General features: G+C 35.7%; 1 protein-coding gene across 1 annotated transcript in view; it reads left to right on the top strand.

Moving 5' to 3' along the window:
* The window catches only part of EYS (eyes shut homolog), a gene marked incomplete at both ends in the record, with an annotated part of 678,422 nt that overhangs the window by 325,428 nt on the left and 334,870 nt on the right, over positions 1–18,124 (top strand). The window contains one exon of the mRNA XM_083372645.1: positions 1,733–1,964. Coding sequence (XP_083228771.1) covers positions 1,733–1,964 — 232 coding nt within the window. The remainder of the gene's footprint in view (positions 1–1,732; positions 1,965–18,124) is intronic.

Here is an 18,124-nt window from a genome sequence, read left to right as displayed (position 1 = left end):
TTACATTAAATCAAGATATACTAGAATTATTCAGATAAATCTAACAGTTCTTCCTGTCCTAGGATAAATGAACTAAAAAGTTCTTTTTTTAAAAAAAAGTAAAGAAAGAAAGAAAGAAAGAAAGAAAGAAAGAAAGAAAGAAAGAAAGAAAGATAATGTTGCTTTAAAAAGCTCTAGACTAGAGCCCCAAGTGATTTTGGATGCAATTTGTAGTATCAACACCCAATGGTTTAATTATGTAATAGTTTGAAATTACCAAGAGCTCAGAACCTACATTGGTTCATATCTATGTTTTGAAAACTTGGGTTTCTGGTAGAATGAACTAGTTTTGAGAAATAAAAGCAAAGAGGTGGGCTTATTGCAGTAACTTTATGGTACCATGCTTCAAATTAAAGTTTTCTGATGGAATTTGTCACGCTAGGTTGTTGCAACAATCATTCAAAAGCTCTTGGAATAATTTTAAAGACCAAACATTTTATAGTGACAAAAAACTGATGTGGGAAAAGTTATTTGTAAGAACCAAAATGTTTATACCTAAGTACAGATGCACCTGATATTGTTAAGCCAGCAGTGACAGCAGTACTAATAATTTAATACAAGGTCAAGTGAGCTTAATGATGGAAATAAATTTCTAAAGAGAAACTATTATGCTCTGTAAGCAAGTAGCTTTATGCAGAATTTCTGAAGATCAGAGAGTAAAAAGTCAGGAAAAAGACAAGGCCGTGTTCCACATTATAATTCTGAAGAAACATGATTTTTTTTCTTCAAGAATCCTCCTAGTCTAAATATATTTACTCTGAAATAAGATATTAATCTTACTTTTTATTGTGTATCCATAAATGTGGCAAGGTCAAAATATTAATTATTTACCTCTCTTTTTCTTCCTCTGGTGCCATCTATTGTCAGATTTGTAAAGAATCTTAAATCTGTGATATTTTGTAGAATTATTATAGTTGATAATACCTTTGGAAATATTTTTCCTTTGTTAATAAAATGACAAGGAATACAGAATGATCCAAAACTCGAGACATATATGTTGAGTAAGACTGAGATCACTTGAAGGAACAATAGTTTTATAGCTGGAGAATATTTACTGTACCAGTTTCCCCATTATATTCTAATTGATAACCAGAACACTGTCACATTGTTGCTGTTGTAGCAACACTATCTTGAAGGCTTTAAAAATAATACTGTGAGTAAAACTTACAGCATTATGTCAGATAATGTAACAGGTCTACTTACCAATACACCACAATGTTTGCTTTACCCAAGAGTAAACTACAATGTGTCCTGCTTAGGAAAGATGAGGCATATAGCAAGTTAAAATGGAGAAAGAAATGTGGTTTTGAAAGTCTTAGTTTACATACTTCTCTATCACTTAAAATTAATTTCCAAGGAGCCTGTTGTGACATTGAAAAGCAAATGACTTGGAGACAAAGCTCTTCCTGGCATGTCACCTACTGTGAAACTCTAGGAATGAAATCTGACATTCTTTGAATTGATTGGAAGTCGAAACACCATAATTGCATTAAGAGTACGAAACCCAAGGACTATGCCATAAAATCAGTACAGGCAAAAGTGCTCAGTAGGATTAGATTAATTCTGAGGAAAGCAGTCTGTCCACTTTAAATAGCATTTGGAATGCAAAAAGAAAATCATAATCAAATTATTTAATGTGACTATCAAAATGCAAACGGCCTTCCAAATGACATTTTAAAAACTTCTCTTCCAGGGTGAACACTGTGAGCTTAATTACAATGACTGCTTAATGAAGACTTGCCCTGCTGGATTTCTCTGTGTGGATGGAATCAACAGTATCTCCTGTTTGCCTGAGGTTCCCAATAAAGCCCAAAATATCTCTAGTATGGAAGGGGTATCTCTGACTGAACCACTGGAGAGAGGACTCTCAGAGGATCAGCCAAGCCAATTGTCTGCTGATGTTTCTGGTTCTCAAAGTTTCACAGGTAAGTGGGGAAAAATACTGGAAGTCCTTGTTTAGAATGGAATGGAATAGAAAAGATAGAATAGAATAGAATAGAATAGAATAGAATAGAATAGAATAGAATAGAATAGAATAGAATAGAATAGAATAGAATAGAATAGAATAGACTTCCGGTTTGCTGACATGATCATTATGGACGCTTGGAGGACGACTCTCGACTTCCATATCCTAAAAGGGTCAAAAAGTCACCCCGGAGAGGCAACCAGCAAGGAGAGGCTTTTGCAAGAATGTGGGAAAGCAGCAACTCTCCCGTTAGTGCCTGTGTTCCCTTTGAACCGGCGAACAAAAGACTAGGCTGTGGACAGCCACCAGGCAACATTAAAGCAGCGTGGAAGAGATTGAGTGAGATCTACCTCTCTTAAATTCCAACTTTTTTTCCACCTAAGTAAGCTTCTAAAGTACTTTTTTTTCCCTGTGGAGAGGGAAGAGGGATTTTAGCCCTCCCTCCAGAAACAGCAGTGATTGAATATACAGGGGAGATTTTTTTAAAAAAAGTTAAAAAAATAATTGGATCCCAACTAGAACTTTATTTTCTAAAACTTGTGGATTAAAAGCTCTTGATTATCTACTTTTTGCTCCCTGTTTTTATTTGAAAGTTTGGGTTTTTCCTCCTAAAATAGAAGAAAAAATTGAAAGGAATTTTCTAAACTGTTGGGAGACATCTTGTGGCCAAACCTGAAATTGCAATGTGCTATTAAAGAAAAGAGACTAGGCTGACAGTTTAGAAAGCAAGATAAGATTCATATAACCTTGAACACCAGCTGTGAAAGTCTTAGCTGTTTCTTATTTACTGAGAGAGAAAAAAGGTAAAACTTTTCAATTTAACTCATCTCTGTGGAAGACCACGAACACACTTTTACTATGGAAGAAATGATGAAAATAACTTATCAACCTCACCAAATGCTTCTTACAACCAGTGATGAAATAAGAGCTTTTTTTTTGGGGGGGGGAACTAGAAAGCGTCTTAGATAAGCAAACTCAAACTTTGACTACAACTAATGAACTACCTATACAGAATACAACAGAAAAGAATTGAACAATCAAATATTTTGACAGAAGATCTAATCGCCCAACAAGTACAGACAAGAGAAAATTCAGAATAAAATCTGACAAAATGGTTGGAGGAAAAAAACCTGCTATACAAGTCAGAAGGAATTCGAAGATCAAAATGAGAAACAGATGAAAGAAAAGATAAACAGTCCAGGACAAGTACATCAAGAGGAGAAAATAAAGAGAAGATCTGGTAGTTCTGCCAGACCCCTCAACCTTCCAAAAATGGCATTTGGATGGTCATCTCAATATGATACAATAATATAAGAATTCTTTGATGATCCTGAAGCAAATACATGGAAGATGACTTGGCAAAGGAAAAAAGCCAGAATAAGACTGAAAAAGAATGGAGTGTGGACATATTTAGGAGGTTTAAAATAGAATATATTTAAGTAGACAAGACCCATATTTTGAATATGAGATATTGTTATGATGTGAAGATAAAGAAAAATGTTGGCTAATTAAAACCTAGATGTATGAATGTCAATAGTTAAATTGAAATATTGAGTTATTTATAAAGGTTAGATAAAGGTGATTGAGATATATATATATATATGTTAACAGTGATGTAATGTAATAAATATGTTTGGATGTAGTGATAAGAAGTAAACTTAAATATGAGTAAGTAGACATAAAGAAAAAGAGAGATGATGTATTAAATGTTAAAATGGGATAAATCTTGGTTATTGCATCTACAATATTTGGAAATTATAATGAAAATAAGAATATTACACTGTATTACTAATCTGTCGATATGGAAGTGAGATAGATAAGATATGTATTTGAAACACTAGATGTTGGGGGGAATTGTGACAAAGGGAATTGGGGTCATTTAAAAATTTGGAAATAATAAATATTAAACATTTAATTTAAATATTAATGCAAAATTAAAGCCAGGAAAATTTATGAGGTTATTGATGGTCCAAAAGAAGGAATGTCAAAATAAATAATATATATAAAATCATTAATAAATATAAGAAATATATTAATTTAGACAAGATACAGTATGTATTAAAGGAAAAAAGAGAGGAAATGTTGGCTGTAATAGTTGGAGATTTGCATTATTACACATTTGTATGTAATGGAATTATTGTAACCCAGACACCACTTTGTTTTTCAAAGATACAATTGTAACATTGGAAAATTAATAAAAAGTTCTATATAGAATAGAATAGAATAGAATAGAATAGAATAGAATAGAATAGAATAGAATAGAATAGAATAGAATAGAATAGAATAGAATAGAATCTGGAAGGGACCTTGGAGGTCTTTTAGTCCAGCCCCCCACACAAGGAGAAGAACCTATACCATCTCAGATAAGCAACTGTCCAGTCTCTTCTTAAAAACCTCCAGTGATGGAACAGCCATGATTTCTGGAGGCAAGCTGTTCCACTGGTTAATTGTCCTCACTGTTAGGAAGTTTCTCCTTAATTCCAGGTTGCTTCTCTCTTTGGTCAGTTTCCAAACATTCTTTCTTGTCCTGTCCTCTAGTACTTTGGAGAATAATTTGACCTCCTCTTCTTTGTGGCAGCCCCTCAGATACTGGAATACTGCTATCATGTCACCCCTATTTCTTCTTTTCTTTAGACTAGCCAAACCCAAGTCTTGCAGCCTTTCTTCATGTGTTTTAGTCTCCAAGCCTTTGATCATCTTAGTTGTTCTTCTCTGAACTATTTCCAAGGTCTCAACATCTTTTTTGTAGTATAGTGACCAACATTGGTTGCAGAATTCCAGGTGTGGTCTCACTAGGGTTTTATAAAGTGGTACTAATACTTTGTGTGATCTGGATTATATGCCTCTGTTTATACAACCCAGGATTGTATTAGCTTTTTTGGCTGTTGCTTCACACTGCTGGCTCATAGTCAAGTGATCATCCACTAGGACTCCAAGGTCCATCTCACAATTTAGTAACATACTCACTTAGCAACTATTTACAGTTACAACAGTGATGAAAAAGTAATTTTCCCTTCATTTATGATCTTCACAAATCTGTAATACAAAATAAAGTTGAAGTAAGATATGCACAGTTGTGGTTTAACTTAGTGACCACTTCCTTTAATGATGGACTTGCCAGCCGCAATTATGCTTGCTAAAGGAGAATTATGTATATTCTTTTTCAATAGGATAGGATAGGATAGGATAGGATAGGATAGGATAGAATAGAATAGAATAGAATAGAATAGAATAGAATAGAATAGAATAGAATAGAATAGAATAGAATAGAATAGAATAGAATAGAATAGAATATTTTTTATTGCCCAAGTGTGATTGGACATACAAGGAATTTTCTGTGGATTTGGAATCGGGTTTCTCCATGACATTTTTTAAACCTAATTGGAACTGAGCTGATATGTGCAGATTTATACACCTCATAATATATGCCTGCCTCCACTGTTATCATAAGTAACTTGTGACTGGAAGTCAGATATATGTACTTACGTCTTGAGAATGACTGTGAACCCTATGCCTTTCTTTTCCTGATTCGTATCTTTCATTGTCTGCATTTTTCCCATCCTCTTGGTAGTTTTGTACATAAGAATGTCGGTAAGAATGTCTTCAAGGTTTCCCCCTGTTCATTTGTTTGTCAGATTTAAAATGAAAAAGACTTGGCTAGCAGAGAACCCATTAAAAATGGATCAGAACCATAAATTCAGAGGCTAATATTGATTGTCACATGTCCAAGTTCATTTATTTAACTATAGATACTGCAAAAACATTTGTGCATTGCTGTCTTGTTCAGCTAATCTTTCAGGGGATTTTGTCAATTTTTAAAGCTAAGTCATATTTCTTCTTGATATTGATAAGTAAATTGAATGTGACCCAATTAGTAAATATCATTATCTTGGTAACTTTTCCAGCTCATCATGTTAGCCTTTCAAGTTCTCTATGGGAAAGACATGTAATTTATTCTTTTTATATTGATTCTCAAGAACAATTTGATTTAGCAAATTTAATACATTTCTTCCAAGCAATGCTTTTTTTTCCCTGGCTACATTCTCCCAATGTGAATAATGGTAGGGCTTGCATTTAGTCAGCTCTTGAGGTCACTAAAATCTTTCTTACACTTTTATTAAGAATGTGATTTACGGAGTTGTATTTGTCTGCTATGGGATGCCTGGGTGAGAATTAATGGTTTTCAGGTAGCAATGCAATTTGCTGCTGATCCAGCCTAGGGCCAAAGCTCTTCATTTTTTATTTTCTTCTAACTTTTCCCCTTACTTTTTATCCTCTGAAAGCCTGCAAAATACTGGCTTCCTCAGCCATGGCATTCTTGCATTCTCTAGCATAGCAAATTAATGTCCAGCATATCATTTAATGGCTGGGGTCTAGGATCATTAACTAGCATTGAGAGTCTTCAGCAGGATTCTATCTCTCTCTTCCCCCCCCCTTCCCTTCCTCTAAATGCATTCTCACTACAGTTATGGGGGTTTCCATCCCTTTTCTCAACCAGAATGAAGTCTGACACAAGTGCTGAACTATGGTCAATGATTGATAAGTCCAGCAATTTAACACTAGTCTTGCTCTCACAAGATGAGTGTGATATGACCTCATTTATCACAGACTCCTTAATGACAACTCCTGTTCCCTCTGTGTGAAGTTTGTCAGTGGGGAACCATAACAGTCTTGTTTTATCTGCCGTAGACATTAGTTCAGTAATTAGTAGCCTACCAGACACCAAGGTTGAATTAAACAGCTACTCATTACATCCCTCCCAGATCCCAGCCTATGACTGAATATTGGATTTTTGTTTTCAAGGTTGTCTCAAGAAAACAGTAGAGAGCATTCAGCTGTTTCTCTAGCAGGCAACAAGTAGATTTCATCCAAACCTCCAGTGTTTTTCCATAAGAAATAATCAATTTAGAGAATCTAGGTTGTTTTACAGTACCATTTTAACAGGCTCAAAAAGTAAACGCTTCCTTATGCTTGTACACATATTAAAGTTTCATACGTATGTCAAATAACATTTGCAAGGCGTTAAATTGAAATTTGATTTTTCCTTAAATAACTTAAACCAAATAGGGAGGGGAGTAGGAACTCTCAAGTGAATTCTCTGATCAAGCTTTGTATAGCAAATATCCTTCTCTTTATAAGGCATTCTGAATAAATTCAGTAATACTAATCAGCCAGTATATGTTAATAAATTCTATGGATGTTACATCTGGACATTCATTTGTTTTGTGCATGTAAAATAGCATCATCAGTGAAGTACACAAATCCTTCCTAACTTACTGGAAGAAGTAAAGGTATGAAGGAATGCAGTCCAAGTAAACCTTGAGTGGAAACAAGTACAGAGTTCATGTGCTTTTAATCAGTTGGGTAGCAACTGCCCTCTCCACAAACCATCGCTCCACAAAACTTCTCACAGAAATCTAGCATGTATTTGGCAGCAGATATGAAATAACTTCAGTATATATTCTACAGTGGGGGGAATACTGCAGAATATAATGGAAGAGAGTCATCAGTGCCTCAAGATTATATGACTTTTACTCTGAAAAGCGAAGTAGTTTAATTTATTAGGTGCTTATAACTAAGTGCAGTGCATAGAGTAAAACAAATTGTACAGTAATATATTAAGGCAATGGTGATGACAAGTCCATGTTACACAAAGACATCAATTCAGAGCGGGATCTTGAGTTTCCTCTTAAACATGCAAGCATTTAGCAGACCGGCTTTCAATCTTTGTTGTTGATGATATGACATTTCCTTCTGTTTTAGCTGATCAGTAGCTCTGTGATCAAACTCACCTTGCTAACATTTTAGTGCCATAAGATTTATTATTGGATGAAAAACAGGCTCTCGGTTCTGCTTTAGTAATAATACGTAGTGCCTCACCTGTATACTAAGAGAAAGGGAAAGTTATAATAGATCTGAATGAAAATGTCTTGCTCTTGCGAATTGGAATTTGTGAATGCATACAAGGATGCAAATATGTATATTTAATTATGAATTTAAGGGCCAAAATGTATGTCAGAAAATCTGAATTTGTATAATCTAACCTGTTCTGAACACATTAAAAAAAATCACAAAGATAGGGAGACTTGCACGACCTGCTCCAGTGAATGGTGACAATGTAAGAATCAGAACTGAGATGTAGGGAATATAGTGAATTTTCTGAATGGAAGCAATTTAAGGGAAATATTATTCTGGTATGAAAATGAATGGGTAGGAACAAGAAGAAATGGTGTGCAGAGAAAATTACTGGGGTATTTAGAAACCCAAGTATGAATTAGAGCAGCAACTGTTTTGTGAATATATCATTTAAGCATAAACCTGGATAGATATATGCATAGTATAGGTGTTGGAAAATTACTGAGGCTAATTTTTCGGTTGCACCCTGCTAGTTCCTGTATCTTGATCAGCACAAGCACACATGCCACTCAGTTCAGCTAGGAAAAAAATATAGCTTAACATTTATTTATTATTAACATCCAAAAGTTAACTAGCAACAAATTGACAAAATGTCACAAACAGATCTACACTATATTAATCTAACTACAGCTATATCAAAAGGCATAGAATTTTCCAGAAGCAAATAGTTCCTCTTAAGTGATGCTTAATTTTCAAACACATTCAATTGTTTTTAGGAGTGAACTCTGTAACTCTGTGCAGTTTTTGACCATTTTCAATAGCATCCATACTTCTCATTAGAACTATGTGCCATAGATTCACTGGTTAATTATGAAATAAATATAGCATGTTGTGTTTTAAAGTTGAACATGCAGTTAGGTATAAAATAAAATAAATGTCTTCTTTAAACCAAGTTTAACTCCTGGTGACTTCATTGCTCGATCTATGATGCTGATGAAAATAGTTTCCCAATGTCTTATTCTGGGATGTTAGTTTCATTTTCAAGTCTAGTCTTAAGCATGGATATTTCTTCCAAATACTAACCAATACTTGACTCTGTTTATTTTCCAAGCCTATACAAGCTCCATTCATTTGTACCATTCAGGCAGGCTGACTCTGTGGTTTAATAAGTAAACTGTAATATCTATATTATGTACAGATGGACAATGTACTGTCCATCTCTACATAATATAGATATTACAGCTTTAGTGCAATTTTGGCTTCAGATATTGGTTCATTTGAGAGCCAGTTTGGTGTAGTTTAAGGCATCAGGCTAAAAAACAGAAGACCGTGGGTTCTAATTCTACTTTAGATAGTTGGCTGAACTTGAACCAGTTATTTTCTCTCAGCCCCAGCAAGGAAACAATAGCACACGTCTATTGAAAAATCTGGCCCAGAAAACTGCAGAACTGGACATAATTGAATGAAAAAAAATGGTATGCATATGCGTGTACAAAAACTGCTTCTACTGTAACTACAGTCATTAATATTTTAAAGTTTGGCTTTAGCAGTGATGCCAGATGTGTTATTATTATTGATTTCCTGGGATTTGACTTTGTTTCCAAGAGATGGGTCATATGCATAGTTTAAAATAACCCAGCTTGACTGGTATTTCAATTCATTAATTGCTAAGGCTGGGATGGGTGACTGTTAATAGCCAATGAGCTTTCTTTGTGTTTATCTTGGGTTTCTGTGTTTCATCTTTGTAACTGAGGTTATGACCTAAATGCAGTTGGTTTACACATTATGGAGCAATCAACCTTTTCAGTAATATACTGAATAGCTGCCACACCAAAGAATAAAGCAGTAACCTGGCACACTTTTACTTTGATTTAGGGATGAACTGTTGCCCCAGAAAACTTTTTGATGGGCTCTAACTTTGAAGCACACATCAAAGCCTGCTTCACCCTGAGCCTCTCCCATTTTCAGAAAGGAAGCATTGCCTATGTACGCTCATGCAGAATGTATTACGGTATGTTGTTTACCCATTTAAAATGCAGCCCATAAGCAGAGTGAAATATGCTTCTAATTTAGATTGAATTGTCTCTTTTTGTCAGGTATCCTTATGGTCAAAAAGATCTTATATTAAATCATATCAGCTGTATTGCTTAAGTTCTGATCAACCAATCAACCAATGTTTTTGATTACTTCAAGTGGCAGTTAAATAAATAAAGTCTGTCTCTGAATATACATACATACATACATACATACATACATACATACATACATACCTTTCAAGAGTTGAGTTCTTTCCATATCATCAATGCCCTTCAGTGTAGCTTGGGTTGATTAAGGATATACCACTAGAACAGTTGTGGCCCTAAGATATTCTTGAATTCCAGCATAACCAGTAGTGAGAGTGGAAGGGATATCCAGTTTAACACCATCTGGAAGTCAGACCAATTACCTAAAGCCACTCAAAGGGAATCTGAGCACAGGATACATAAAAAACTACAAGAAGGGACTATTTTACAGAGGGAAACACTAAGTGAATTAAGCTTTCTCTCCCATACTTTATCTCATCTATTTCTCCTACCATATCACCCATCCATTCACCCCACCTCCCAAACTTAGGCCAATCTTAGGCTTTATCATTTAAAACTGGGCTCATGTTAGTAGCAGGTATCAAAATAGAGGTATTTATTTTCAAGAAAGCAAACTGTGATTAAGATAATATTCTGATTTGTCATGCATCTCATGAACATCAAGAACCTTAGAGAATGTGAATTAAAACAAGCAAATAATGCAAGTGAGCTTTCTGATCAGTGTGCTAAATTAAAATTAAGCTAGCTTAAATGGCATTTTTTCCTAGGAGTGGTATTCTCCAGAGTGAAATTTCAATGTAGATGACACATTGGGACACCACTAAGAAATCAGTATTAGTAGCAAATCTAGCCTAATGCATCACAAGCACATCAGATGATTGGAATAAATTTATTCCAGAAATTTAATTTTGAGCATGAACGAGAACTATCATGAAGAAAATGTTACCTTGGCTTCTGCTGTATGGCCAGTGTTTTTGAAAATATTAAGATGATTCTTGCTAATATGTGTAAATTATGTGTGCTGAATTCCTTGTGACAGACATCAAAATTTCCTAGATCAGAAGTAATTATGGTATATTAATCTTGCTGTTTTGAAAAGCAAAAAGTCATTAAAGAAGAAAATATTACTTTCAATTGTCATGTTGGAGACAATTGTTGACCACAAAAAAAGCAAGTCATTTGTTACTAGGTAAATTAAAACTAAACTGGAGCTTTAGGTGAAGAAGAAGGCTGTATTATCTGAAATCCCAAATCATTTCTGTTTGGGGTTCACCTTTAAATAATGGGATGGGATGGGATGGGATGGGATGGGATGGGATGGGATGGAACGGAACAGAGTAGAGTAGAGTAGAGTAGAGTAGAGTAGAGTAGAGTAGAGTAGAGTAGAGTAGAGTAGAGTAGAGTAGAGTAGAATAGAATAGAATAGAATAGAATAGAATAGAATAGAATAGAATAGAATAGAATAGAATAGAATAGAATAGAATAGAATATTCTTTATTAATCAAGTGTGATTGGACATACAAGGAGTTTGCCTCCAGTGCATAAGCCATTTTACATGGGTAAATATCCTTAGAGCTAAGACAGTACTGTGGTAATTAGGTTTTCAAGCTGATAAATGCAGTTTTAGACTATGTACCTGGGACCGGTATTGGTGAAAGATGCTGGAATAGCATTTGTAAAAGTTCCAGAAGATCATGCTTCATTGGAAAAGTGTTTTGCTAACAGAAGAAGACCCATTTCATGATACATTGATTTGTGGCAGGATCTTGTGCTATTTGTTTATATTGATAAAAAACTGCCAATGCAAAAAACATACACATTCATAGGTATTATATATATAGCCCTTCAATTTCATTTAAGAATATTTCCACCCATGCTTGAAAACTGCAAAAATATTTAAGAACACAGTGTCTTGGCAATATAGTATATAAAGACTTTGCAGTGTCTTGTATGTTATTATAGATTTAGATATCACAGTTCTTAATGCATGGTACGTATGTAGAAAAATATTGTAAATGTAATGCAGACTGTTCAGTTTCTGCTTCCACTGTTATTATGGAAGCAGCTGCTGCTAAGAAAAATGGATGGTAGTCTAATGTGAATTTGTTCATGTGTTTGTTTGGATCTGCATTTAATATGTACATTCTGCAAAGTTTCAAATGAGTGATTTGATTCAACAGAGCATCAACTGAATCGAAGCAAATTAAACTGCGCTGAAGTCAAAGCAGAATCGGGAATTGAGGCAGGGCCCTATTTTAAAGCAACCAATTGTACTGGGTGGTTCTAAAGCATTTTGAAGTTGTCTGGTACTTCTGGGCTTCTAAGAGCAAGCATTCACAGTTGCAACATCAGTCCTATACATCAGAGGGTCTCCAAATTTGGCAACTTTAAAACTTGTGGACTTGAACTCCCCAAATTCCCCAGCCAGCATGAAGCTATACATGTAGAACATGGTGAGTGGGGAGGAGATGAGTGGTGTAACAGGTTCTCTCTGAAATTGACCTGGGCTTTATCGCTTCATTCAATTCTGCCTGCCTGTCTCCTTGTGGGTTGAGACATTCTTTTGCTTTTCTGGTTTCTGTTTGCCTAGTCTTTTCTGATTTCATCTAATGGGATTGACTTGTCTTACAACTTATTCAGTGTTGGGAAAGGAAAGATGGAAGATATGCTTATGCTTTATATGTTTATACTTTATGTTTATGTTTTAAAACATAGACATGATACACTTTTACTTCTTGTTGGCTTATTCTAGTATGTGAGCTTTACCCTTGTATACATCTTCCCCCAAATCCTTATATCAATAAAATCCTATGTATCTCTGTCCAAATACTGTTTGTGTCTTTCTGTTTCTGACTAAACCAGGGATCTAAACCATGGACTGCTACCAGGTCACAGCATGCCAGCAACCTGTCTGCACAAACAAGCAAAGTCCCATCTGCGGGATGCAGGCCCCATGCACCCTCCGGTCTGTGGGAAAACCTTTCTCCATGGAACCGGTCCCTGGTGCCGGAAAGCTTTCACTCCCTTTATTTATACTCTTTCATTCCCCTCTATGGAACTGTTGTTGTACTACACTTGGCCTGTAGGATGTGCTAGCATCTGTTGATAGTTAAATCATTACAGATTAACTTCCTTCTATAGGGCCTGTAAGTGCCTCTGTTTGATTTTGCCTTTTTTTTTGGGGGGGGGGAAATAAAAAAGCCTTTACTGCTGCCCTCCAAGCTCTTATGCCCTGGGTTTTTTAAAAAAAAAAAATTCTCCCCATCCTACTTTCCAAAAAAGAAATAAAATCCATTTTATTTACTATTATAAACAATAGAAATGTCATGCAAATATCTCAGAAATTTCCAAATGCTTATTATAGATATGAATGAGTCCTCTTCAAATGAGCATTTACTGAGCATTTGCTCTCTCTCTCTCTCTCTCTCTCTCTCTCTCTCTCTCTCTCTCTCATATTATTGGGGGTATGTTTATATTAATGGGACTTGACTTTCACTTCTCTTACTGAAATCTGCAGTATTTTAATGTATGCTACTCTATACCTTTCCTTGACTCTTCATGCATTGCTGAAAACCCACAGAAAAAAAAAAAAAAGATATGTTAAAAAAAGGTACTATTCTTCCATGGCATTTTTCAAGCCAGCCTTATAAGTTCCTTTGATTTCCCTCCTCCTTTACTAGACAATGCTTCAATTATGTGTTAATGAATGAAAACAAATGTGAACCTTTTGTAGTTGTGGCAGAATGTTGTCTTCTTAATAAGGAAAATTGTCAAAACAAAAAGCAGTTTTGGATTATTTCAAACCTTTAATATTTTAGCTGCTCAAAGTCATTTACAATAAAGTCTTTGGTTAAATAATGTATGAGGAGAGCTTAGCTTTACACTATTAATATTAATAAATACTTATATAGCAGCAAGCAAACAACCAAGCTTCAAAGCAAGTGTTGTTTTTTCCCCCCATTTTCAGCTGAGATCTGACCTAGATTGTAGGTTAGAGAATGCTATGAACACTAATACAGAATTTTGATTCTGGTTTCTATGAAGCAGCACTATCTTGCTTGAATATATGAAATGGCAGACCCCAAATAATGTATTTTGCCCTCTTTCCAATTATTTCATACAGAAATTGGCCCAAAATATTTATTATGTTTATTTCTTCAACCAGACCACCAAATGGCCATCTAATTGTATGTGCACCTGAGCTTCTTGGGTATTCGGAAGCTCTGACACATGATTCTCAGAAGGAAAGGTGTTTTTATTCACTGAAACATCAAACACATTGAATCATTTCCCAATATTCTTCTTTGCAGAGGAGAATAAAAAAGTATCCAGTTCTCGAAATTGTATTAGTTTGACAGTAACCTCCCATGAGTTGATATACACTCTCTCAGACTTGGGATTAGTGTCAGAATTCTCACTTAGATATTAGAAATCTTAGATTCATAACCCTGGAAAGTCCTCCTTTTCTGGTGTAATATGAAGTAAATATTTATCTTGTATAGTAATGGGAAGGGTTGTAGTTTAGTGGTAGCACACAACTGGGATACCTGATCTTTCTTTTATCCCCTGGCATATTTTTGGGAAGATGCCTTCTGGAAGAAACTAGCTGAGTTTTGATTGGTATAGTAAAATTCATTTCAGATGTCTATAAATTGAAATTAAATCAAGAAAATGTCACGAAGCCTAAGGGTGGTAGCTTCTCTATTGAAGATTTTCTATTATTTTCCTCTCAACGATTGTTGGATAAGCATACGCTCTTAATTTATTTTAAACTAAAACCCTTTTTTCCCCTACACCTTGTTGTCTTGTTGTTAATGTGTAGAAAAATACTTTCATTTTAATCAGATGTCTAGTTCCTGCTATTTCTGAGATGTTTGCTAGGGGTAGGATTTGCTAGAAAACGAGTAAAGCTAGTGTAAGACAGCGTGGATAGAATCTGGTTTCCCAATTTCACAGGTATGATTCCCCACCCACCGAAAGCAGCAGCTTTAGGAAACTAAGGTTAGCTTTCCCATTCTACCTTCCGCACTTTGAAGAAATAATTTACACACTCAGTAGGAAGTAAAAGAGATAATCTACAGACCACATCTTCAGATTGCAATACCTTCTTAGAATTGGAGATGTGTTTCTAGTTGGTGCTGAAGCAATTTAACCACAGCACTTTCTCTTCAGAGAGGAAAACAGAGGCCCCATTCCAGAGCACCAGTTCAGTTATAGCTATTATCAGGGTGCACTTTAAAACTAATGTTTATGCAACTTACTACATTAGTTGCATTTCTACTCCTCCTTTCCCTCAAACATCTATAAGGCAGAATGTAGGGTTCTTTTTCTCCATTGCCTCCATTTTTTTTTCTTTCACAAGAGCCCTGTGAAATAGGATAGCAACCTGATGTCAAACACTAAACAGAGAGTTGAACCTGAGTCTGCCAAATTCTACTAGTATGGGGAAAAGATGGTCATTTTGTTATTATGCATTTATTTATTTAAATTTAAATGGATGTCTCTATAAATAAAATTTAAATAGAAGTTCCTATTATTTTCCCCCACATGCTCCTTCTGTGACATTCTCTTTAAACACCATAAATGAGATTGGATTTGTGACTATTCACAATCCAAGCTCTTTTTAACTTTTTTTATTGCTGCAGTAAACTGATTTTGAAGGGACACTGAATGAGTTACTTTTTCGACTAAATTCTGAAATCAGGTAGATTGTAACACAAGGAACATGTCAGAAAATAAATAGTAATATAAAGTAAATGAAATAAGCACATTCTGAATAAAAAATGCTAATGTGGAAATTATGCTGCAGTAAATGAGAATATTGGTGCTGTTAAAGAAGTACATCCTGCAAATTGCATGATGCAATTCAAAGTAAAACATACACATTTTAATTATAGAAAATATTCTCCATATGCTAGAAGGACACAATATGCTGATTAATACAATATGCTTTAAACTTTTACCTTTGATTAGTTAAACACTTTTTTTTCCTTCCTCTTGACATATCACCATCTGTCAGGAGTAAGTATATACTTACTGCATGTTTCTGGTTTTGATTTTAAGTGGGTCTTTTACAAAAAAGCAAAAGAAAAATAATTATACCAGTAGTCTTTGCTTACTGACCACCTTGTTTAGTGACTATTTGTAGTTACAACAGTTAAAAAAAACCTTTGTAACCAATTTTCACATTTTTTTTACTGTTGCAGTGCCCTGTGTTCATGTGATTACCATTCTTTACAACCAGCTTCCAGCAAGCAGAATTAATAGAGAACATGGAAATGAAACTGCAAGTTGTGGTCACACATTTAACAATCATAGTGATTCACTGAACAACAGTAGCAAATGTGACATTGTAACTCCAGCACAATCACATTTTTTTTGCTTTGCTGACCGCACCAATTTATTTCTTTGTCTATTTATTTATTTATTATTTATTAATTTTATTTGTATACCGCCCTTCTCCCGAAGGACTCAGGGCGGTGAACAGGGCAGTACATGTTAAAAGACAAAATACAAAAATTAAAAAAAGATTAAACAAAATGCCCACAACTCTTACAATAAGTTAAAACACATTGAAAAAGTAGGTTAAAACACATTAATAAAACCCAACCCCATCCCATCAGGCCAGGCCAGCTTGTTCGAAGAGGTAAGTTTTTAGATCGCGCCGGAAGGAGCGGAGGTCAGGCGCCATCCGGAGCTCAACCGGAAGATGGTTCCATAAATCCGGCATGCCCACAGAGAACGCCCTCCCCCTGGGGGCCACCAGTCGGCATTCTTTGATTGGTGGCACCCTGAGGAGGTCCTCTCTGTGGGAGTGTACTGGGCGGAGGGAAGTTGACGCCGGCCGCAGGTGCTCCCCAAGGTATTCCGGACCCATGCCATGTAGGGCTTTGTAGGTCATTACCAACACCTTGAATCTCACCTGGAAGACAACTGGAAGCCAGTGCAGCTCGCGGAGCAGAGGTGTAACATGGGAGTGTCGGGAAACTCCCAACAGAACTCTCGCGGCTGCATTCTGTACCAGTTGGACCTCCAAGTGGTCTTCAAGGGCAGCCCCATGTAGAGAGCGTTGCAGTAGTCCAGACGAGAGGTCACGAGCGCGTGAGTGACCGTACGTAAGGCATCCCGGTCTAAATAGGGCCGCAACTGGCGCACCAGGCGGACCTGGGCGAAGGCTCCCAGTTACATTATGGCATATGGTGAAGTTACATTAGCCAGGAGACTTTGGTATTTTGCTATTACAAAGTAAATGTTTGGCTGCCGATGATTGTAGTCCATCCTGTTCATGCTCATGAGCTATCCAGAGTGCACCATAGGGGGTAGACTAACGCAACACTCATCGGCCGTGGCAGCAGCAGCAAACTGCACCAATTAGTAATGTAGTTGCTGGTCCCAACTGTAATCAGTAAGCGAGAACTACCTGTATAACATGCAGAAATTGAATATATATTCTGAGTGAGTGTGGTGTATGTATACTGTGTGTGTGTATGTATGTATGTGTGTGTATGTATGTATGTATGTACGTACATACACAAACACACACCAATTCTGCAGGATCCATTCTGGGCTGTTCACCAGGAACTGAACTTTCAGATTCATGCTGGAGCCCATCCTCAGGGAACTTCTCTCTTCTTCTCACACATTCCAGTACATGTATATTTTGTGTGTGTGTGTGTGTGTGTGTGTAGAGAGAGAGAGAGAGATGGGGGAAAATATACACATCTCAAGATAAAAGATAGGGCACAATTATATCACATTTTGAAATACTTTGCAAACTGAATTTTTAAATCTTGTATTTCTAAGTCAAATCAGTATATGTAACCAAAGGATTTCTTAATGAAGACTGATTGGTCCCATCTCTATATCAGTGCAGACAAATAATACACAAATCTCTTCTCAACAAATCTAGAATATAAAATCCCAAGAAAATAGTGAATTGCAATTTGAAGCATTACATTTGAAAAAACATCTCTTTGGACTTTTGCATTTTCCTACATTTCATATTTTCCATACTAAGCAAATACTTCTTATTGCTTTGGATGAGACCAGCAAGACAATTTATTTCATTGTCATGATAGTGTTGAATAAATATCTCAAAATATCACAGTCTCTACTAAGGTCTGATGTAAAAGAAGCAGCAGCAGCTACAACACTTTTGAGATTTATACATTTGTAGATA

The sequence above is a fragment of the Vipera ursinii genome (assembly GCF_947247035.1).
Source record: "Vipera ursinii genome assembly, chromosome: 1".
In the NCBI taxonomy this organism is placed as follows: Eukaryota; Metazoa; Chordata; class Lepidosauria; order Squamata; family Viperidae; genus Vipera; species Vipera ursinii.
The sequence above is the reverse complement of the archived record's forward strand: the minus strand, read 5'-3'. Positions and strand labels throughout refer to the sequence as shown.